The 25,373-nt window shown below is 42.6% G+C and overlaps 1 protein-coding gene across 1 annotated transcript in view; it reads right to left on the bottom strand.

Annotated features, from left to right (window-relative positions):
* Positions 1-770: 770 nt before the first annotated feature.
* pdlim2 (PDZ and LIM domain 2 (mystique)) overlaps positions 771-25,373 on the bottom strand; it is a 38,052-nt gene continuing 13,449 nt past the window's right edge. The window contains exons 4-10 of the mRNA XM_037776707.1: positions 24,713-24,782; positions 23,812-23,963; positions 21,794-21,857; positions 8,950-9,068; positions 4,068-4,216; positions 3,074-3,185; positions 771-1,966 (exon numbers count right to left, since the gene is read on the bottom strand). Of these exons, the coding sequence (XP_037632635.1) occupies positions 1,774-1,966; positions 3,074-3,185; positions 4,068-4,216; positions 8,950-9,068; positions 21,794-21,857; positions 23,812-23,963; positions 24,713-24,782 (859 nt within the window). The 3' untranslated portion in view covers positions 771-1,773. The remainder of the gene's footprint in view (positions 1,967-3,073; positions 3,186-4,067; positions 4,217-8,949; positions 9,069-21,793; positions 21,858-23,811; positions 23,964-24,712; positions 24,783-25,373) is intronic.

Genomic DNA, 25,373 nt, shown 5'->3' with positions numbered 1-25,373 from the left:
GCCCTGAGACACACACATCTATGGAATGGAGTCATCGTTAATGTAATTAGTTTCACCTGTGTTTTACTGCCAAGATGAGACAAAAGGTCAGCTGTGGAAAAAAAGGTATATTCAACGTAAAAAGACAGTTAAATGGGTTAAATGGAGTGGGGCAGCTGTAGCTCACTGGGCAGAGCAGGACCAGACACTTTACCGTAGCCCGCTGCTCCTAAATGCTGAGGATGGGTTAAATGCAGAGGTCAAATTTCATGTATGCACCTACATGATGATGATGAAGATAAAGTCTTGGGGGTGGCAGTAGCTCAGTCCGTAGACTTGGGAACCGGAGGGTCGCCAGTTCAAGTCTCCGCACGTATCAAGCACGGAGTGTGGACTGGTAACTGGAGAGGTGCCAGTTTGCCGAGCAACGCACCGAACCCCCAACTGCTCGGGGCGCCTGTCCATGGACAGCACCCCTCGCTCTGACATCTCTCCATTATGTGTATAGATCCGGTTTGTGCATGTTTTTGTATGTATTTCAGGCCTATGTATGTAATGTGTCAAAGAACAGTGAAAAAATAAAGTGTATCTTCTTAAATGTGATAAATATTTGCCATAGCTGTAAGGCAAATGGACAAAAAAACAAACTTGTTTGACACCCGCTGAGGTGCAAACAATGTAAAGTGTACTTGTTTAATGTGAAGTCATTAACCCACCAAAAAGTAAAGAACCAGTACTGATGTAGGGAGACATTTACACTTATTATTCCACCACAGTCATCATCACTGAAGAAGCTTTAGGTTGTGCGATTTTATTAAGTGCCACATGAAATGCAAACATTATAGTGTATCTCTGAGTACTGCTGTAACTGGACAAGTGTATTTATCATCATCATCAATTCTTTTCACACTAAATGTCCTGTGCATACATTATGCATTTTAAATGGTCTATATCATAGAACACAGTTCAATCACAAAAACATCAAAAATATCTGTATATTGAATTAATCTATAGTCCCTCATAAGCAACAAAACAAGTCAGCAAATGTGTTTTTTTTTTCTTTCATTATTTCTACTCATAAATTCTGCTTACAAAAGAAAAAAATAGAAAAACTTGAGCGCTTTTGGCCTGACTCTAGCGCAAAATTCACAAACTCTTTTGCGTCTGTAACAACTTGGACTGCTCTTCCCTTCTCGCTCTCTCTCATGCACACACACACAGTCACACTCACAGATGCAGGGAAGGCATGAAGAAGCCAAACACACTTCTGCACGTGAAAGCAAGCATCCACACACACACACTCACAGCACTGTCTGTATACAGTACATTTTGAAATTGGCATGCAGTGTAGGTGAGATTTTGGTCCCTTTGTGTCAGCAGGAGATTCAAATGATTATCCAGATCCTCAGAGAGTCAGAGAGCCAGTCCTGTTGAGTTTGTCTAAAGCGTTGGTGTTATGTAAATCTGGCCTTAGTACAACGTGATGTGGCTTGAGTCCATGGCAGCTGTGCATCATTAGAGCTAAGAATAACCTAAAGAGACCATGGAGGCCGGGCCATATGAAAAACAAAGCCCCAATTCTCATACGATTATAAGAAAGGCAAGAAAGTGAATCATAATATTGCAAAGTATGGTTAAATGTGATCAGAAAAGAAAATCCTCTGCCGTTTCGTTGACTAGCGTCCATCTCCACGCCCCCATCCCAAGGTCTATAACGAAGTCAGATGGTGTGGAGCTTCAAGGCAGACAAGCAGCACTCTACGTCCAGAGCGGGGCAGGTGTGGAGTGGCCGACTCATTGGCGTGGGGACACGGTGGTTTGAGGGGAACTACCTGGGCCCTGGTACCTCTGTTTGGCGTGCTTCTCACAGTACATCACATCTCCGACGCAAAAGTGACCTCTCATCCTGAGGTTGAGGCCGCAATCTGTGCAAGTGTAGCACTCTGCGTGGCGGAAGCGGTCGTCCGTGATGCGTACGGCCAGTGTGCTGTGGAGAGATGAATGCAGTCAGATGTCAGACAAACACACACTGGACTGACAACTGGGTGAAAAGATTTGCCTCATTTCCAATGCAAATCAACTCGAGCGTTGCAAAAGTCAGCACGGATAAACATCACAGTTTAATTTGTATATTAATGAAAAAAAAGAACAGTTGACACCACAGCAAAAAGATGTTCATGTCAGACTGACACTTTCCTATCAACAAATGCTTAGCCAATGTGTTGACACAATTTTCTTACAATGCAGATTGACCAGTTTTGAGATTCTTCTCAAACAAAAGTCAATATTTAAACATCTGTATCATGACACTTAAATATAAACAATTCAAACATTTGATCTGCTTTAGAAAGAAATAAAACTGCCCCTCTGGCAGATTTGTTTGACTTGGTAAAATAAAGCTCAGTAATAAACTCAAATATTAAAAATATGAAAAAGAAATGAACTTGTTTAACCGGATATCAAATCTTCTTCGCCGCTCTAAAACAGTAGCCTTCACAGTGCTGTCGCCCTGGATGTATCATGGCTGCCACTGGCAACCACTGTTTGAGAGCAGCAAAGAAGAACTGATTACAGGTAGTTTGTCACGTGATGATGGCAAACAACAACAGTGTGGTGCTAGTGGAGAGTGTAACGGTAACGGTAGCCACAGCGAGGAAAATGTCAGCCATTTGGCGATATGTCACAGTCCAACAAGAAAGTTCTGTTGCATTCATTCTCTGTATCTATTTGTTCATGTTTTACAAAACATTTAACCTGAGCCAAGCCATACAACAATGATAGTAATCACATCACATGCATACATGGTCCGTAGTAAACATCCATCCATCGCAACCACACCACTAGATGTCGCCAAATCCTACACAGAGCACCTTTAAAACTCAAATATGAACTTAGTACACTTTTACCAATTACATTCAGTTATTAAATGTAATAGTCATCATAACTGGTTGTTTGGACACATTACAACTGCACACACACACACACACACACTTGATATCACAGTCTACATGTGGAACATCTTTTACTTAAGGGCAAATTGTCGTTGTAATTACTCACACCTGTGTTAGTCAACGTGTAACTGCAGGTGACTTACATAATGCTGGTGTCGCATTTCTCACAGATGTGGTTTCTTTTGGCTCCTCCCATTGATGTGCTTGTTATCGGGGCGTTGGGTGAAAGTTTCCCTGGAAACCGCAGGGCTGCCTCTGGAGTCAAACACACACACACACACACACACACACACACACACACACACACACACACATGAACAGAGCCGCTCATAGAGATGTTGTGACAGGCCTGCATCTCTGTTCAACACATCAACACTCTTCACTGCCCTCTGTCATTGGAGCGTGTTTGTGTTTCCTCACTCGTCATCACTAAGCTCATCACTCGTGGGACACGCTTCGTGAAATTTGGTTTCCACACATTGGTCATTATCACGTCATGAAAGAATGTTATTGCTATCTGGATTTATTCGCCCCGCCATTTATCAAAGCAGAGGGGCGGGAAAAGGAGGACAGATGCATTCTATGATACGCTGTTCACAATATGAACTGCACACAGGAGAGCTTTTCTCTCCATCCTGCACAGGTGACGGCCATATGGCAGTCTCTAAAGTACGACTCAGTGACTCACGCTTGCTTGTTCTGCACGATGCACATTAAAACAGGGATGGTTTTAATATGGTGAGATGCCAGCAAAACAACTGTAGGAGATATAAATTATATATAGCTGAATCTTGAGAACAGCCCGTGCAAAGGGGTTATTGCGATAAACCATCAGTCAACAACAAAGAAATGCATGCAATCCTGGCAAGCTCCTCCATGCAAACACATTCACGTCCCATTTATTTTCTATACCTACTTATCTTGATTGAGAGTTGGGACCAAATGAAAACCTCATTTAACTTCATTACGCATTTTCCATAAAACATACCTGATAAAAATGAGTGGTTATTTTAATTCACAGTAGAATAAGTGTGTGAATATTTGTGCAACAATGGAAACTATTGAGTATTGCATGCTAAATAAACCGATTCTCTTTTCAAATGCGCACATTTGTTTGTAATGCAGAGAGCTTCTAACCTTTCTCGTCAGCCTCCAGGACCTCTTGCAGCATTTTAAAGGTGTTGGACTGACGGGGCGCCGTGCGGGACTCTTTATTCTCCTGTATCATCTTGTACACCTCCGAGTCCCTGTCGAACTTCTGCATGGCAAAGTCAGAGCTCGAACTGCTGTAGAAGGAAGAAATAAAAAATATAATCACAGGTTATCACGTTCACTAAAAGTCATATATGTCGAGCTCTCGTTGACATGTTCAGCAGAAAATGTACGTTTATGAGAAGACTTGTGAGTCTGGTTTCACTGAATCCAGAGGAAATGAAGGACGGGGCAGCAGCTGGCTTTGAGACTTTGACCTCCGAGCATTGAGTCTAGATTGCACACCACAGGCAAGAGGCCAAACAGTGACCAATCACACATCATTCCCTCAACAGGACCCCGTCATATCCCCTTACCAGACCAGAGGCACTGTTCTAACGCAGAAAACAGCCTTGAGGAAAAAACAAAGAGGACGTAATAAGGCTGACAGTGGAAGCTATATAGCATGTGTGAAATCTTTTCGAATGCAAAATAACAGCAGTTAAATCTTTGCAGCAGTCATTATTGTGTAAATTAATGAGAAAGTCCTACGCCTGACAGAAGGTATGATAGAGAATAACAGACATAAGCTTTGTACCTTGCACTAATAGTCTACTAAACAGCCACGAAACAACAAACCATGTCCTCCTGTCAATGCACAGGACGAAAGAGGATGCTTTCACCTTCGGGTAGTCAATTCATTAAGAAATTTAAAAAAAAAAGAACAGTGGTTCGCTTTACAACCAAATTCCTTACGCCTGGTGTGAAAGGAAAAGCGGTTATTTTTTTACTGCTTCTTCCATACTTGATGTGTGGTTGAATACCAACCCCTCCCTGAAGAAACACATGCGTTAAAATCCAGACTGACCGATGATTATTTAGTAAAAAAGAAACACAAAGACACATAGCTTGTTCTCGTGTCAGTGTATTTGTCTGGAGGGAGCTGGTAAGTGTTGGCTGTCAGTAGGAACCGGTTGGGCGGCGTACACAAGGCCGGGCCAGGTGTGGTTTGATGTCTTACACCTGTAGCCAACTTAACCTGACTGACTGTCCCACCTGTTGTCACATACAACACATCTGCCCAAATATTTACGCTTTAACCGACACCGGAGATGTGAAGAATCTGCTCTGAGACGATGACTGAAACCTCCACCATGGAAACTATTCGTTACTGTGACGTAACATTTTAGCATCACTGCCCTGTGAGTTATATTGTTCTACAAAGACCCCATTAGCTGGACAAACAAGTTGTGTTTGCTCTGTACTCCTGCTCCCTGGATCGGAAATAAAACAATGATTATGGAGGTTAAAAAATGGAAAGTCTAAGCTTCAGTTTGGAAGAACAGGGTAGGAATTTTAGTGTTTTTTTCTACACATTCCCCCAGCTTAATGGTAAGTAATTTGACATTTGAATTAATTTAAGAAAGTCATGTCACATATTCGGTGTCAAACTCTTTACAGTCTATGGTATTCATGCCATTAGCAAATACTTGTTATCTTCCCCAGTGAGGCTCTGCCAGGTCTGCACTGCAGCAATCCTTACTTGATTTGCCTTCAGTCTGTGAAACACATGCTCAGTTGGATAAAGGTCAGGTGACAGACTTGGCCGGTCAAGAACATTAAACTGTTGGGCCAGAAAAAAACAACTCTCTGGTTGCTTTGGTTTTTATGTGTGGGTTCACTGCCCTGCTGCATTGTCTTATTAAATTGGGAGCTTTTCAGGGTCTCGAAGACCCTGAAAGCTGAAAGTCAAAACTTTGCCCTCATCATCACGGTTTATTTTAATAGAAAAACAGAATCACTGTCCTGTTATGGACCTCTCTTGTACGTGTGGCATTTCCTCAGTGTGTTACATATAAAAACAACATCTCACATGCTCATAGGGGTTCGTAGGCTTCAATTATGGCTGTGTAAGTGTATTGTTCTTGCCTGCATTTCAGCTTTAGGCTTCCCACTAAATGAACAGGGCTGAAACAAGAGACAGCAAACAGACAAGACAACAAAATATGCGACGAGGCAAGCGCTCAGACCCTTTCCCCTGAATCACTGAGCGTGGTTCAAATTGAAAACAGACCTCTAAAGCACACCCTCCAAGTTCTCCACATGCTCCGCTCCACCCTCAGCAATCCCATTTCACATTTTCGCCTCTCTCGCCATCCCTTTTGAAATTGCATTCCCAAAACAAATGGAAAGTCGAGGTCAAATTGGACGAAAACAAATAACAGGAGGGAGGGTGAGAGGGGACAGCGTGCATCTGGACAAGCAGTCGCGTGCACACAGATTTGCAGTGGAAGCGGTTACATTTCACAAAGTATCATGTATCAGTATGTCATCTGGGAATCATGCTTTTAAATGTTGTCACATCTACACAGTGTCTGCATCTATAAGATGAATGTGTTTCCATACCCAGAGCTGGCACAGAGCTACAATGATAAAGATCTAGTCATAGCGCATGAGCGTAGCCAAAACATATCAAAGCTCACAACCACAAGCAAATTCCAACCACATTTCTCAAAGCGTCTTTCTTGCAGTACAACACCTAAACCAAAGTCCTGATAAAAGAAATCCAAATGACAAAACTCAAAATGACAAGACTCACCTCAAACAGAAAGAAAGAGGGAACAAAGAAAGGGAGCTGAACTATTCTTTCCAGTGCTGACCATATATTTCTAACACTGCTGTAGCAACTCAGAACATACAAGAGAAAAAACAATATTAGATGCCGAACACACACACCTCTATCTGAACCAGACCAGACAGAAAAACAAGAACTGGCTGAAAGGTGTGCCTCTGGGCTGAAACTCATTGGATGTGCGACATGAAGGGGTGGGTAGATGGGTGTCACTGAGCCTGTGATTGGCTGGGGAGGAGCAGGGAGAGGCTTGGTGTGCAGGCCGGGGGCTCCAGACTGGGGGCCAATCAGGGGGAGAAGTCAAATCTGACTTTTTTGGGAATATGTGGTGTTTGGATTAAGACTGCAGTTGCTGACACGTCATATCACTAGCCGTGGTTACCCAGGGGGGGACTGGGGCCAAAGTCAACCATCCTGCACTGTGAAAACACAGGCAACAGGCTCTCCAATAGAGAGAGTGGACACTGAGGATTGTGTGAGAGACTAAAAGAAGACTTTCATTTCTGCTGAGACAAAAAAATCTTTGCTGAGTGGAAGTGAATCCTGAAAATGTTCAGAGGGAAGCACCTGCACGCTATGAACTGAGTCAAATTACAGCTGCATCACCTCGTCAGATGGGGCGAAGCAGGAAAAAGCAAACTGCAGTGCAGGTGGTGGACACAATATAGTGTTTCCCAAAGGCTGACAGTTCATTTGTAGTTGTCAACGCAGAGTGCAGCTGCAAACAGCTCAAAGCACCAACAGTCAGCTGCAGCACAAGCTGTCTAACAATTGAACACTAAATGAATGTGTTGGTTTGACAGACTTATCAGTCCACTTGCACTTTTAACTGCCTTTCCACACAGACTTCCACAATGAAGACGCAATAATTACAAATATACAAAGGAATGTTTCTAGCAGAAACTGAATTCCAAATATGGGTGAAACTGCAATAACCTAACCACTGAAATAACCTCATGTAATCCAACACAATATCCCTGCAATAAATATTACTTTTGTCAGGCTTATAGTGACCTTTTTTTTTTAATTTATAATTTTTAAAACAAACAAAGACTGTGACTGCAGTGTTCCAACAAAAGCAAACAAACAAACAAAGAAATAAGAAAAAAAGAACAAAAGACGGGAGGTTGGTGGTGGCGGGTGTACAGAATATTACCACAAAGATTCAATAATACAGAATCTGTTCAAGCTTTTTCAAGATATAATAAAGTTCCAGGGATAATCAAATCCATCAGGCCTATCATCATCTTGGAAAATTAGAGCAGTCATAAAGTCATTGCGCCAGTTCTACATGCTGAAACAGTTTAGTTTACATTGTTTCCAGTTCATTAAAATATCGACTTGGCTGCTAGGAAGGCCAGTGCTATAATACTGTGTGCTATAATACTGTGTACAAGTTTTGTTGTTCAATGGCCATTTCCACGCATAGATTACAAGTTATCGGACAGGGTTTGATATCTACATGAAGAAAACATGACAAGTTTTCAGTAATCGCCAACAAAAACTGCTTAACAAGAGGACAGTACCATCACAAATGCATCAGCGTACCATCTATTTCACATCCAAGTTCAGCACAATTTGGATATTGTGTGATCAATTTTCTTCAAAGTGCAGTGTATAATATAAGCCCAATGTATTATCTTCATTTGCAAAATCTTTTGTCTGACACAATTTTATGTTTTAGTATTATTTTTAAGTGAGCATTTTATGTTGAAACAGTGTCACAGCTATTGATTTAGGTGTAAGTAGATACCATTGTACCTACTGGCCTATAGATGGCGCTGAATGACTGCCTATGCATTATACACACTCTTGTTAGACGGGACATCATCCTGCTACTGTTAATATGTGGAAGGCTTTACACTTCAATCTCTGAAGAGGAACTAGTTTCATGGGCTAAAATGGAGTTAAATGGTCTGCATGTTGTGGACTGTAAAAGCATCTAGTTGTTCATATTCAAGTATATAAATAAAGTACAGTGTGTCCACTTTTCCAACAGATGCAGTACAAGCATTGACTTGGAATAGCTGCTGTATGTCTGGTTAGATTTGCAGGATTGTATCATAACTTCATGTTTCATTGCAAAAAAAGATGCAACTAAAGGATGAGAGATGTGTGTCCATAGCAGTCAGTGTAATACACATAGCTTTTGCAGTGAACTATGGTGTTTTATCATGTTTTATTGGTGGTATTTACCTGCGACGAGGGGACATGGGTACGTCCCGGTCGATGGGGCTATGGGGTGAGTAGCGTCCTGGTGGGGTCGGAGTTCTGCTGGACACGGAGTTATTTCTGTAGTCTGAAGGGGAGAACTCCTGTGGAGGAAGAGAGAGAGGTGTGGGTGAGCATGAAAGTCAAACGTCCTGCAGCAGCTGAAAAACCAAGTTTGCCGTTCAGAGTTGAGGAATCTATGTGTGCAAGTGCTTAGACCATGATGCAATGTTACTGTAAAAGAGTCACAAAAAAAAAACTACAGTATGTTCAGTGCAGAGAGGCAGGATATCAGCAGCAGTGTTACTGCTCCTCCAAGCAGCGTATTGGCACTGAACAAATGTAGCGTCCTTGTTTCAGGAAGCTCTAAATCTGAGGAGACTGTACTGTATGACAAGTCGGAATAAAACAAATTTTAGACACACCATCGTGTAGGATATATTCAGTCGAGATCAAAACAGGAGGGATTTATCAGTAGCTCAAACTAGCTCCAGATGGAGAAACCCCACATACAGATTCACTTCATTGTCATCACAGATTTGACTGAAACCCAGAGACATTCTTTCAGTGCAGAATGAGCAATATACTTTGTCATTGTGTGATTGTATTTGGTGCCCTGAGCTCTCAAAGTTTCGATTGCATGAGTCACGCCCCACATTCCTGTACTGATCAGTTTCAACAATCACAGCAACCCACATCCACATTTTTCTATCTTGATTACCATTTACACATCATAGCTGTACTTCAGCCCCTCAGCTGATAGATGATAGATTGTGTGGCAACAGATGTTTGGCACAGACTCCTGCGCTGGTCTGATGGGAAAGACAGAGCCGGCATGTACTTCAATGGCTTCCAGATGCCGTGCAAAATCTCACAATTATTCATGGTAGCTATAAACAGTGTCTATCGTCACGACATGAGAGAGGGCATTCCACGCCGCAAGAACTGAACACTTACAGTGCTGTACAAACAATAGTGTAATTCAGGAAGCAAACTGTGAGCAACATCTTAGTTATGAAGTGAATAATGTTTGACTTTTGACAGAAGAGGGCGCTACGTACCTACTGTACATGAGAAGCTTATAAACTAAGGTCTCAGCAGATGTGCCAACGACATTTTTTATTGTAGCTGTTCTTAGCAGAAACCAAAGGCTGCAGGCAAAGGTTGATTTATCTGAGTTTAATTATGTCATAAGTGTGTTGGAGTCAACCACTAGTGAAAGTGACCTCAGGCACATGTTCACACTAAACACCCAGCACACCTGGACTAAGTCTGCACAGCACATAACTCAACCCAGACACTTTTACTGTCAGGAATTCCAATAAGCTAATTGTTTTTAGACCACAACACTGTCTGGCATCTAACGGTGTCCACCTGCAATACTGACCACGTACTGATAACAGGAAGCAAACAATAATCAAACAAACAAAATGACTTGAAAAAAAACGAGGAAGTCGCCAAACACTTTCACAACTTCCAGTTTGCTAGGAAACAAAGCCATTACTTTATTTTAGTTCTGTGCACAGTCCAGGAAAACGTTATAATCAAGCAGCCCACAGACAACTCAATGAGTACAGCTTTCACAAAGAGTTTTTCTCCCTCGGCCGTCACCATCTGGCATCAGTGTTACACAGGCTCCGTCCAAAAAGGAAAGAAACGTCTCAACCCGGGTTTTTCAACTGGTACATGTCTAAGAGACTCAAGTTGGAGCTGATGCTGGAGCTCAATGCTGACACAGTGGCACTGATGGAGTCAAAGATGTGTGTGTCCAATGCCAGCAGCACCCGCTTCCAATTCAGAAACTCTTTGAACAATGTCTCTGTTCTCAATTGAGTCCAATTTTCCTCTTCTTTTTCCTTTAGTGAGTGGGCAGATTAGAGGTGCGTGCCAGGAAGCCTTTACCAGAAATGATCATTGGGACGTCTCCCTGTGATTCTTCCCAGGATAAACCCTGCATAATAACTGCAGGCTCATAACATCACATATTCCATATCATCAGAGCGGAGACGTCCTCTCCTGCTGTGAACCAATCTCAAGGGCATATATACCTGATAGACATGCATGCTTTGGGGATTCTTTCAGGAAGACCTAGTGAAGCCACGCAGTATGTGCATGTGAATCCACACTAATGCAAACCAAGCCTGTGTTATATAAGTGTCTGGCTACTGAATGTAGATCTTCATGCTCTACAAACAGCGGAAGAATTACGGATGAAATCACAACTCTGATCTATGAGACTCAAGAGGAATGCAATGAAGTAAAGAAAAACAAAAGGGAAGAGGGAGAAAAAGAAACAAGCCCTCCACTGTGACAGCCAGTATGCAGCTGTGATTGAGCTTGACCTTAGAAAGTTCAAAAAAACTCCCCTCCACCCCCCCATCAACGTCATCCACTCTACAGTCTCCGATGCCAGCCTTTTATAGCAGTAACCATGGCACGGCTGGCAATGGCCTTAAACTGGGCTCGCCAACACATCTTTGTTCATCACCGTTCCATTGTAAGCCAACGAACCATTACACATGGCTGATCTCAGAGCTACAATGCATTTGGTAAACTGCACCATGGCAGTGCCAACAGTGCCCCCATGTCTCATGCATCAATAAACTTAGGGAGGGGCACACAGGCGAGTCAAGGGAAGCCTATTATTTTGTCTCGTTTCAGAGAGGGGAGGGACCACTGGTGAAAATCATCAGCCAATTCTTCCTGGTTCCTGTGGCTGGCGAGAGGAGGAAGCTCTGATTAAAGCCGCGCTGAACTGTAATCAGCACCTCACAGTCAACATAGCCGGGATCATGAGGGCACGTCACTGGTATGCTGCTGGTCTTTAGCTGCATATACAATAACATTATCTCACCTAAAAGTCTGCCACTTAAAGTGTTGTGTTTAAATGTGTGAGGTCATGCGTGAGTACATTCAAACACTCAATCAGCTTCCTATTATGAGCGATGGGGTCCTTTACAAACACACTATTTTATGCCAAAGCTAGAACAGTTTTTAATATGTCACATGAGAGAATTCTGTATTTCTGTTTTTGTCTGATTTTTTTGGGCTTCAGTTGGAAAAAGGTTACCTATTTCCATGCACTAATCTGGATTTAGCGACATTTGAATCCAAATCTGATGACAGTTGATGGTGGTTTGTTAATGTTACCAGGCTACTGTCAATTAAATCTGATCAAAGTTTTTGAGTGTTAAACTCTTAATAAATAAATAATACCTATGGATGGCTTATTGCTTATTTAGTGATGTATATTTATTATTATAAAGAAATACTTCATATTTAAAATCAAGTTTTCAGGGGCTTTAATGTTGAAATGTCTATTTTTCTCCATGATTTGTACGTCCCTCTGCAGTGGCAAGACATCTGCAGCAAAGATGGTAGACAAGTTGTGGAAGGTTGAATTGAAGCCTGCTGTTTATTTGAATCATCCATCCGTCCATTTTGTAAAACCGCTTTATCCCTGGCATGGGCGAGGAGGCTGGAGCCTATCCCATCATGCATTGGGAGAGAGACAGGGTACACCCTCATGTGTCAGCAAAATGTGACATTAAAGTTACTACAAGGAACTTTAATTTTGTGTTGCTTATGGCGGTCCCTGTGGACATAAGTGGTAGTGTTTCCGAGCACCAGTTACCGAGTCCTTTAAGAAAACCTCTCATTTTACTGCAGCAGGGTCTGACAGTCTGCTCCGTGCAATCCTGGTTCTAGTTCTCCTGTGGCTCCCTTCCCTCCATCGGGCCCAGCAATACGGCCTGGGCCTCCAGCAGTGCGGTGTCAGCTCCCAGCGGGGACCGGCGGAGCAGCAAGGTGAAGCTTCTGGCCATAGGAGGAGCTGCTGCTACCGAGTGCGGAGCTCGCCTCCTCCTGCCAGAGCTCCGACTGCAGGTCGAAAGCAGTAGCGAAGCCAGGTCTGAGCTGAAGGAGTTTCTGGTGAACCTGCGTGCTAATTTCGCGGGGAATCAAACCCGTTGACAGGCATCAAGAATAATCATATAGAAATAGCCAATATTATCGCTGATCAAATACAGGCATCAGTATTAAATTTAGACTTTTTCATAACCAGTTAAAAGTTCCTTGTCGTAACTTTAATGAGATTCAGCTTGATTTCAACATGAAAAAAAACAAACGCGGGCTTTCCCTGTTAACGCACTTTATTGGTATTGTCAACCAAGACAGGTGTGACCTGATGAGCCACAGCAGCCACATTTCTCAAAGCAGAAAATAAAAGGGAGTCTCTAACCCCAATAATTGTGCCAATTTGTGCGTTTTACATCTCTCTACCAAACAGTTTTTATCGGCGATTGATTGATTTATTAATAACCTTGGGGATACCAGCCTTAAAAAACAGCTTTTATATAATTTTTAAAAAGTCCTGTGTCGCCCTAAAAACTGGCATATGGTCAGGAAGAGGCGGGAAATGGCAGCTAAGCTGTCAGAGAATCACTTTATCACAAGAACAAGCCTCTGTCTGATTGGCCACTTAAAGACACAAACAAACAGGAAATGGCAAACTGAAGCGAGGGCAGCTGTTTCAGATCAAGGCCCACGGGAGACGTCGGGGACAGTGCCAGTGGAGGAGCCTTCAGTCTGGCTCCAAGCAAGCCACTCTGCATCATCATCATTACCACCCTGCAGCTTCAATTACAGGGCACGGGCCAGCAGCGCACAGGGCCGATGCCTTTGGGGAGCTTTTATTTTGGGAAGCTCGACGCTGCTGTAAGAAAGTGCTATAACTGCTCATTCACTGTCTCCACCACAGACATGACTGCTGTACTACAATGAGGCGGGGGACAGCTAGCAGACATCCTGGGCTGGGTAATAATCAGAGCTGTGTACAGTGTTTCCTATCCAGCGGCGTGCATTGGTGGAGGTCCTGAGCAAAGACCCGAGGCGGACAGTAACCTACTCGTTATTCACTGTCACTGATGGACCCTGCCTTGTAATTACGTCTGAGCAATGGTGCATCACTGTGTCCACGTTCTGTAACTAATAAAACACAATCGTTTTATATCAAAATTCATGTCATTAACATTCTTTAGCTTTTTTTATTGCCTCACATCCCACTGCAGCTGCTTTATGGGAAAAAAGTGACCTAATGATATGACAAAACCAGTGGACTGACTACAGCTCCTATAGAGGCTGCTTCAGGTTATAAGCCCATTTCCTCTATTCTACATTTACACGTGTTTAAGTCCAACATTTATTATATGCAAGATGTAACAAGGATCTAGTTTTCTAACTTTAGGGCATGTTTGGTATTTCAAAATTAGGATGTAATATACTCTTTCTATATAGTACCCAGTCCATACTGCAAGCTGTAGAAGTCGAGCTCAATCTTCTCAATCCTCTATAATGCCTTCTACATATAAATTCTTGGCCCCGGCTTACACTGTACAGCATTCAATAACATGGAAGAAAATGACAGATCTTTGCGATGCCAGTGCTATAATACCTCCCCCTCTCTCCATTCGCTCGCCACGGCCACACACCATCAGACCGCTCCAGATATGAACCATATGTACAAGATTAGAGGCCAAATGAGCAGCAGAGATGAAGACAACAGGATGACTGTGAGTATACAGTAACGTCAGCTAAAACAGAGCTGCATTTAGTTCTCTGCCTTCCTGCCAGTGAGACTACAATTTCCATGTTTTAATTTCTACTCATCATCGGTGCAAACGGTGACACTATCGGTCACAGTTGATGAGCTTACAAGTGGACACTAGAGGAAATATTTGGAGGAAAGTTTTCCTGCGCTCTAATGTCCATGATACCTGCAGCTCAGCTCATGATAAATGTGGATGAACCTGATCTTGAGTGTATTGTAATGATACGGTGAATACTTTGAGACGTCTGAGAGAAGCCAAAGCCGTCTCATGTGATCATAGTGTAGGTGGTCTGAGACAGCCACTCACACACTGCCACCAAAAGTCAAAGACACAATGAGGAATGAATAAGAGTGTTGAGCGTTTATTTATCCACGAAGGGCGCTACAGGCAACACATTTTTCATCCCTATTAAATTCCCCACAAGGCTCCGACTGGAGCAGCATATCAAGCTCATTAGACATCTGGAGTTCATTATGGTTGGACTCAAATCGCTGGACTTCATGATACTTTTAATTTATGGTCGCCAGGATGTCTCTTCTCATATGTATAAAAAAAAGGAGAGTCAGTAACAATCAAAAGAAGCTGAATCCAAACCAAAACTGTCATAATGAGCTGGGAGGTTGAGATATGCAATTTTTAACAGCTCATCATTGAAAATCCCTCCATAAAAGGTGATAGTCTAATTACTGCATTTGTGTTGCCGTCAGGCTCATTAACCATTAGAGCTCAGAAACCAGCTGGTATGTCTCACTCTGGTTTCAGAGATAAAGTAACTCTACTGTATAAAATAGTACTATGACATTTAATGCAATACAGTATGATGGAGTGCAGCCTAATACTCATATTGCTACAGGAATTTCCATGACTGGCTAAAACATAAATCTAAAATGTCAGCAAGACATGCTTTTATGGTGTCTCAGTGTAGCAGAATTATTCTTCAGTGTTCATTTTACCAGCTTAACAATTATGATTTATGACCAACAAATGAAGCCTTATATTGGTAACCATTACCCTGACACGAAGGTGTTGTCCTGTGTAAAACTAGAGGAATATACAGTATGCTGACAGGTCGTTTTTTGCTGGCACGAATACACTGAGGGTCAGTTATATACGTCGTTACCTTGACAACAACTTTTGGAATGTTGACATACCGCTCAACCACCTTCGTAAACACTACCAACTAGTGAAAAGGCCCATCTCTCCTGGCCAACATTTCCCCATAAAACCTGCAGGGCCGAGTGTCCCCATGAGTGCGCCCGGGGGCCTGGAAAGCACGGGGAATCAAAAGTGCCCCAGTTTGCTTTTCCACTCCGGGGGAAAGAAAAACAGGCGTGCTGATCAATCAGCGGGGATGAGGAGAGGCATGCTGCCCGGGCAGTGGCCACAATGGACCCCAAGCTTAAAGGCTACGAATCCACGTGAAAAGGCCTCACACTGTCCAGTCACAGAGCTCACTGTGCAGAGGACGAGAAGAAGAAAACATCCCTCCGCCGGGGCCACGGCCAGCGCCGCTCCCCCGACGCTGGCTTGGCTTAGCACAGCATCGGCCTGCCAAACAAAACAACAGCCCCGCTCATGTCAGACCTGAAATAGTACATCATTCCAAGCCATCATCGTCAGGGAGGAGATATGCATGTCTGTGTTTAGTGCTAGAAGCCACTCACAGGTGAGGTGCATTTACAAGTCTCCAGCCCTGAAGATGAAGACTTTCTAATGACTTCAGTCTTCAACCAGCAGTGCGTGCAATATAAAATTCTACTTTTTGACTCAATTTAAAAACATAAACTTTTAGTTCTATTCCTGCATGCCAAGTCCCATTTCTGCTCCAAAGCGATGACCGCAGCTTTGCACTCCAATCCACCACAACCTCCAGAATAGAGCAGGACAACGCCAGTACTGGCTGGCCCGCTGCAAGGAGGAGAGTAGTGGACAGACTAATGTATATGGGATTGAGGATGTATGGACGGATGCTTACTCTGCCCTCTCTGGATAAAGAGCTTAGTGAGACATCACCCGCCAAGGCCACTGCACCCAATTTAGCATAAAGGGGAAAAGTTTGGTCTGCACGGGTGTCACCCTGCAGGAGCTGGCCATCCTACACTAAGGAGGGATATTTATAAAGCAACCAATCTATCCCAGCACAGGATCAGGCAGCCCGCTAAGGCAACCCTCAGGAACCTCAAAGTGCAGTAACGGCAAACCCAGACACGGAGCCTGGTCCTAATGGCCCAGTGACGGGTCATGTCTCATGAAAAGCAGTTTGGTTTTGGCACCATTCATCGCAACAGAGATCCTGTTGCGGTCATTCCTTGATGATATAAACAGATGCTCTGAATCATGACGGTGGCCGGCCAGTTAAGATACAATCTCATGCCGGGCCTCCAGGAATCTGGGATGGCTTCGCTCCTTTTGTCATGGTGGTGAGCTAGTAGATATTAAAGTCCATGAACACAGCCAGCCACAGCATGGCATGACAGAACTACATGTTACGAAGCTACACCTACAGAAATAACGTGCATCAAACATGCACAATGCCTTCCAATGGGCAACCTCCATGACTGAAAAGTGAGGCCAATGAGGAAGTGCCTTAGACTTGTATTCTTTCTAATCGCCAGCAAGGGGCGAGTCATCTGGTTGCAAAAAGAAGTCCGATTGTATAGAAGTCTGTGAGAAAATGAGTCTACTTCTCACTTGATTTATTACCTTGGTAAACATTGTAAACATGAGTTTATGGTCTCAATTGCTAGTTTCAAGTCTTCTTCAACTCAGCATGTTCTTTAGTAAATTATGTTCCCATTTAGAGTCAAATAGACCATAAAGCAGGGTAAGCTTTAGGGCGTGGCTACCTTGTGATACCACGGCAGTGTACGGTCTGGGATTTGTCCGTGTTTTCGTCTTATAACTTTAACCCTTTCACTGTGTGTTTTCAGTTCATTAAAGTTAATTATAACCTTTTTGTTTGTCTTAAAATGTCTTATTCAGCATTCAGTTGTACTTAGCTCCACCTTCTCGTGTCACTTCTGGTTGCAAAAAAACAACATGGCGACGGCCAAAATGCTGAACTCGAGGCTTCAAAACGATGCACAAACCAATGGGTGACTATGTCCACTTCTTTTATACAGTCTATAATTTCCTACTGGGGTTTTCAACACATGTCAATAGCCATGCATTTTAAATCTCTACAGTTTTCTTTGCATTTGTGCATTCAAGTCAAGTGCTTTTGTATATGAAATGCATGACTAGCATTTTTAAACATGCAATTCTAATTTTTATATTGTCACATGTGTTCTGTGTGGCGCTGCAGGCAGCGTTGGACTGTGTTTGAGCAGGAGGTGTGATGGCTTAAGTACAGTTTGGGAATGTCAGCGGGCTTCCTGATGTCCACTCCGCTCCACCCCGATTCCCCCGTCTCCTCCAGCTCCCATCACACAACGACAGGCCTTGTGACGCGAGGGGAAAAAGCAGCGCCAGCCTTCCACGGCCTCTGCCATCACAGCCACTATTGTACACAGGCTTTTTCTCAGGATATCCAACACCCTGGAAAATGGGGGATCCTGTTGCGCATCCCACTCTCCTCACCAAGGGAGCCAAAACAAGGGTGGAAAAGCCTTTTAGGAGCTTTTCAGAGAGGCTGATCACCTGATATAGCAGCACTCTGCACCTCTCAGGCAGGACAGAGCCCCTTGTCATGGAGGCTCTGCATCTTAGCGCTCACTGGGCTGCTGTGTTCCTGCCAGCCCGAGCAGCATAATGCACAGTGTGCTCATGGCAGGCCTCTTCCCAGCCATTTCCCCACCGAGCGCTCTGAAAGAACTCCACTCACTAATCACGGCGCTGCGGCGGGAGGCTCGTCACCACTTTAAAACCAGGGTAGACATCCCTTGGAGGAAGGGGTCAGCCAGAACCCAAAACTCTCATCCACTAGGCTCATGATGGTAAACACCGAGGCTGACAGGCAAAGACGGCAGAGCAAGCAATCCAAGTCAGCTTTCAGACCAGAAAAAGTAAGAAAGGGTGGACAAAGCGGCGATTAAACATCTCAAATTGCAGTCTTCTCAAAAACATGTAGCTTGATATTAATTCAAACATACTGAACAAACAGCTAAAAAAAGCCCAAAAAGTTGATATTGGAGTAGAAGAGGACAGAAGGAATGTAATGTCTCCCAGAGGATAATGAGAAAAAAATGAGAGAAAAGGGTCAATTTAAAAATGGTAAGGAGAATGGGAGAACCACAAACATGCGAGGCCGTCCCGGGCGGATGGCTACGACAGGAGCCCGTTCATTTCTAAGGACTCGCCGATAGAGCCCTCAGCCACAACACAGCTCCTAATGTGTTTTCTGGTAGGCCAATACGGAAGTTTGCTTCATCATGGTTTGCTGGCCGCAGCCTCACTATAACTTCACAGCGGGTTGCTTAATGTGGTTTTGGATTGATGCTGAAAACATCAGCATCTGTGTTTAACGGAGGCTCACAATGCCCTCAGTGAGAAATAATACACTGATGATGCTAAAATGTAATATCAGTAGGCTGAATTGAGCAAGAGTACTTTAACTATTCAAACTATTAGAGCATTTAGCCAAAGGGACAGGATGTGACGAAAACCACTGCAGTTTAAAGTAAGATTTGCTAAAGCACATTTTAGCTACATTTAAGGAGTTTTCAATTTAGCCAAGTGGCAACCTCTGGTGCTGAAGCCAACAAGTGCCAAAAACTGCAGTTCCTCAAATGTCCACTTGAGACCAGCTCCAAAAGCGAGTCAATCCTCATAGACCCCCATGTTAAAGTGTCCAAATTTACAGCAGAAATAAACATGTTTACAGCCTGGTACAAAAAACATCCCAACCACTCTTCAGAAACCTATGGGTGAGGTCACGGAGACTAATGCCATCTATATATACAGTCTATGTGATGACATCCTCAGCAGACTTTAAAAAGCTCCCTACAGAGTCACAGAAGATTTTATACAGCTGTTTTCACAGGCTTAATAGTACTCTTCGTGACAAGTACACTGATCTTCCTGTGTAATATCTGTGTAATTCCCCTTTAAAACGCACCATTGGAATTATAATGGCTTATTTATAATAATTACCTTTCAGTCAAAAGGGATCCATGGAACAGAAAAGCCAATTCACTTCCAAGCGCAAGGACTTGACACTCAATCATCTCCAGTCCAGCCTACTGTCTGCCTGAGGCGTCGGCCCTCCAAATGAACGTCACTTATCACACTCATGTCAGTTGAATCTGCCTGAACAGTGAGCCAGTCAGAGAGTTGATTCATGTCTGCTCACACAGACATCTTGCACACCCTCCCTGCCCTAAAACATCTTGGAAAGAGACAACATGCCATGTGGCTTTGCCGTCACATCAGATTAGTTATTAGGAGGGACTCCGTTTTGCATTCCTAAAGACTATATTTTGCTGGGAGCAGATTTCATGGCGGTCAAGACTGACAGAAGCATTTTATTTTGATAAAAATTGGTTTAAAATGTTCAGGAAAAAGTGATGACGGCATCCTCAAAAGCACCACTTAGATCCCAGTTACATCACGGCTAGACTGGTTCATCTTTCTCCCAGCGTGAAAAAGATCAAACTGACGTAAGCCACAAGTCTCAGAGGAGGGACACCGCTGTGAGTGATATGTCCATCCGAATTCCATTTAACAAGTCAACAACACAAAGAATCCCAAACTCGACGAGAAGTTTTAAAATGGAAGTTCTCAGCCGGCGGCCTCTCAGAGGGAACGCTCCAATGTTTTTAAGTTCAAACCTCTGCATATTTATCCAACTTTATGTAACATCCAGTGCGATAAAAATGGCTGGAATTCCTTGTGCAGTTACAAAAGGTCTTGCATGTTTTTTCCTGCTCGGTCATCGCACATGTTCTATCAGTGGGACCCATGCTTGAGACTAAGCATGTAGGCATAGCTGAAATAGCTCATGATGAACTTTCCCACAACATTTTCTCTCTTTAACTCACTGAAGTCTTTCCAGACGCCCAAGTCCCCCTTCTTGGCTTTGTTACTGGAATGGTAAATAAGCACAGCATAGTTTAGCTTCAGTCTCATGATAACCCCAAGTCTGTATTTTACCACTTTTCATATTTTGCCGCTAATGAGTCTCCACTCAGACAACTAAAGGTTAAGGCCATTGTTTTAATGGAGTGTCATATTTTATTTTTCCTTTGAGCAGGCTCTGAATGAAACAGCTCCAGACTGTTGTTCAGCTTAATGTCAGATATTTTCAAAGACTGACCTTTGTAGGTTATACACTCCCTGCTATAAAAATGTCAAACCTTCTCTTCCTGCCTTTACTGTGAAGTACACTGGAGCGCACAAACCTTTTGTAGGGCATCTTCTGTGGCATCAGAGAGAAACAATTCAAGAGGAAAGGCTTTGAATTCAAACGTGTTATTCCTACAGACTGCAACAGTGCAGTCAAAATAAATACACCGAGACCTACAGACGACAGGACAATAACCTTCAGCTGTACAGACCAAGAACATCACATTTATCTAAACATTTGCATGTATTTGTCCAGTATTATTATACGTTGATTGTTTTCTCAAAAGCCCTGAATCTGTTAGTTTTTTTTTTAAATACCTTCAACTTTGTGTCTTTTCTCCTCAGTCTTTCTGACTGCAGCAGCAAATCAATGGAGCAAATGTTCCATTACTGGGGAAATATTGCCATCTATGTCCACCCTAACATTGTCATGGGGGGTTGTTCTAGTATACTACTACTAAGCTATTCTCCAAAGAAATCTAATATCATTGAGTAAATATTCTCCTTAGGCGTTCTTTTTTATCAAATGGCTTGAAAGAATAGTGAATATTGCTGCCGTAAATGGGGAAAAGGATGCCCCCGGACACCCATAGGTTTGGGCAGAGCCCCGAATGTTTACGCCCCTACCTTTCATCATCATCATATCACCTAAAGCATGAAGTAAACAGCAAACTTATTTTACAGCAGTAAAAAGGCAGGAACAGAACAAACTTTTCTCTTGTTTCTGGTTGGAGGAGACTGAAAGGACAAATTGTCCCCATCTAATTAAAGACATTTTACAGCAGAAAAACAGCAGCTTTCCTTAGCAGGGTGGACAGCTATTGACTAAACAGATTGGTGGACAACTCTTGACGGCATATCTCAGAAAGCTAAAAACAGAATTTACAAAAGGAATGAAGGAGGATTTGGCCGTTGTTAAAGAAACAACAGAAACTGACCTGTGACAGCGGTCTGGACAGTCTGTGACTCCTCTCGTCTGGAGACCATGAACGCAGCTGGACACTATAACAGAGAGTCAACCACACATATGTATGACTTTGGGGTAGGCAATAAGACAATACACAGTTTACCATGATGAGACAGACAAATAAATCAACCCTCTGGGATTTTTTTTGTTGTGGTTGTGGTTAAATTGTTTGTGGTACTGAAGTTATCCTTTAATATCTCTGGATGTATTAGGAAATTCTGGACCAATCAATAAGCAGGACAGACTAATTGAAATATTGGATTTTTACATCAATGTGATTAAGTACTTTCCTGTCTGGTTATTTCATCTAATAATATTTTTTTCCAAATGATTTTCCAAATGTAGTACTTTATATTCACAATATATATTGATATTGTGATATAAATTCCATGTGATACAGGAGGATTTTATCCATATTGCCATATTCATACATTTTGACTTAAACATATAGTACTGCAGGTTCCCCATGAGGATCTGTACAAATTCCAATTTGATGCAACAGTAAATTTATTTTGAAGAACCATAATGTACTGCACAATTTTACTGACAATCATTATAATTCTGTGTTAAAATGGTAGATTAAGAGGGAAGAAGAATATAATAATACTAAGAATTCTAATTATACTAAAGCAGCAGTAGGTGAGATTGGAGCAAATATGATTCAAAAAAGTTATTTTTATAAAACGGTTGCTATATCGTGAAAGTAGTACATGAAACAGGTAACCTGAAAAAAACCATGTGCCTCTGTGTCCTCTGGTGCTCCTCACGGCATCTGCAAGATTTCACATACCGGCAGAAAACAAGCAGTAAGAGCTGATCTGAGGTCTGCTGTCCAGCTGCCGTTTATGAGAGCCAGCTGTCAATCACTCGCGAACTCTGACCAAACTAGGCCGCGCTGATCAAATATGAATATTATGTTACTTTAATGCCTATTTCTCTCCTCAAATGTTTTCAGAAACATCTTGTAGTGCACGGTTTAGCTGTAAAATGAGGAAGTCTGTGATCCGGCAGCTACGTTGAGATCTGTCGAGGAAATACCAAGCACCGCCCACCAGCCGGAGCACAGCCAATAGGAACGCTCTCTCTGAAATGACCTGTGACTGGCCAAAGACTCCCGTCACAGGCTAGATTTTTTAAAGCCTGAAAACAGAGCCATGAGGAGGTGCAGAAGTCTAGCTATCTCTCAGAACACTTGAATTACAATATGCTGAAAGGTTATTATGGATTTTTGCCCAATGATGCCAAAAATATACTGCCTACTGCCACTTTAATGACAAGATGGAAATCAAGTCCACGTAGGGTAGGAAGTTTCATCAGACCAGACGAGTCAACAAGCAGCCATGCAGCGAGAGCGAGCGGCGCGGTGAACGTTCCACATTCTGCCTTTTGTTTAAAGTGAATGCAAACGGTGGAATGTGATATCCTGTGCATATCCTTTGTTACTACAGCACAATCCCATGGCTCCACTTTCGGTGTGTTATTCTCCTACCTATTGACTCTGGGCCTGTTGTGGAGTCAAGAGAGCACTTGTTGCAACCTTTTGTCCACATATAAGCCTATTGAAGCGATGAATGGACAGGTCTCTGAAAAAAGACTCAACTGTCCATCTGAAATGTCGAGCTTTAAATGTCCTGAGACTTTATCTTAGACCCCGTTCATGCTGAAAGGCTGACCGTCAAAAACTGCAATTAACAAGTAACCAGATCACGTGTGTGACCATCTGTCTTTTTATCTTTCCAACAACTCCAAATGCAAAAATTTTAATGCTTTTTTTAAGCATTTTTCTTTTAATTTTTTTTATGTAAAGTCCAAACTTTGTGGTCCAGAGTGGATTCTTCATTACAGGAGGCGGGTGGCATCTTTCTCAAAATACTTCTACTCATCAAATATGCATTGCAGCCAATTAGTGTGACTGATTTCTATCAGATATGCAATAAAACCCAAATTTGATCTGCATGCTTGAACACTGCAGCAGGTCAAGTGAATTACCTCTTGTTGGGGGTCGGTGTCAGCCTCTCCCTCCTCCCATCTGGGCTGGGAAAAGGATCTGGTGAATAAGGTCCGGGGGACAGCGACGCCGGGCTGGAGATGGTGTACTCTTTGTAGTTCTGATTCTCATCTCTGCTCACTATTACTGCCTCCTACAAAACATGTCATCAGAGGAATGTTATTGCATTACTAACTGTTGAACGTAACTTGATCTTTGCTACTGCATTTTTGCCCTACAAGTAGTGAAAGACTTAAGGGAGGAACATAATGGACACCTGTGAGAATGTCAGTACACACAAGGAAGTAAATATATCCTTAAACAGATTGTGTACTCAGCATCACCATGTAATTTAGGTGGTGCTTTGGGAATCATTATGATCTCAATAAAAAAGAGGAACAAGTATTAAATCACTACAATGTCTTGTACTGCTTCCATCTTGAGGACAGTGAAATAAGCAGATATGTAATAAACAGATGTGTCATGCATGCATCAGTAGAAATGAAAACAACACATTATCCAAATAAAACAGGCACTGAGGCAATGTCTTGGATCAAAGAGATATGGAGAATACTAGTGGTGGGAATCACCAGATACGATATTATCACAATACTTAAGTCACAATACAATCTTATTGTGATTTTAAACATTTTGGGATATGCTCAGTATCGCAATTTATTACCTTTTTTCAACTGCAAATTATGCCGTTTGTCAACATCTGTTTATCTAGTAAGACACGGTTTTCACTATGTTCTGCTCACTTCAATCATTTTCTATTGCAGCAAAATGGGATTGCGATACTGTGCTGTATTGATCCCCCCACCTGTAGAGAATACTGTTCTGAACATCAATTTGCCGTTTGATGTCCAGTAATCGAAGCTCTGGTGGAGCTGCAGCACTCACCTGGAAGCGTCCGGTGAGCTGCTCAGGGGTGCTGATGCCGTTGGTCTGTCCAGGGCTGCGAGGGTCAGGTCTTGAAAGACAGAAAACCACAGAAATCAACTGATATCGGACTACCCAAAGTTTCATTCTCCATCTATGTAGCCTGTGGGATAAAGTCTGATCTCATCACTGCTGAATCAAAAAAAAAAAAAAAAAAAAAAATCAACTAAGGCAGTAAGGAAATGTTAAATAAATAGGCAAGATATTTAAAACTGGTCTAAATGACATTCTGGACAAGCTGATGCACTTGAAAGTACGTAATATGATGTTTAAGAACTTGCAAGAAAAATAATGAGTGAGGGAAAAAAATATTGAATTTTCTAAGGGTCATAAGTCTACGTGAACTTCATTTGAAGCGCAAACAAAACCATCATCATTTTTGACATCCCTTTTACTAATGTCCTGGCAGGCATCCATCAGTGTGTTCCCATGAATCTTAGCGATTACTGCAGAAGACGAGTACTGCAGACTCTGTCCCCGTTTTGAAAATATTCTCCCGATGGGTCTCGTCTTTCCAACTAGTCACTTATGTTTTACTTTCATAAATAGGAAACACATTTTGAAAGCAATTCCATCATTGAATTTGGAGGGGAAAATATAAGTATAAGCGCCAATGCAAACA

This window comes from Sebastes umbrosus, chromosome 8 (genome assembly GCF_015220745.1).
Source record: "Sebastes umbrosus isolate fSebUmb1 chromosome 8, fSebUmb1.pri, whole genome shotgun sequence".
In the NCBI taxonomy this organism is placed as follows: Eukaryota; Metazoa; Chordata; class Actinopteri; order Perciformes; family Sebastidae; genus Sebastes; species Sebastes umbrosus.
The sequence above is the reverse complement of the archived record's forward strand: the minus strand, read 5'-3'. Positions and strand labels throughout refer to the sequence as shown.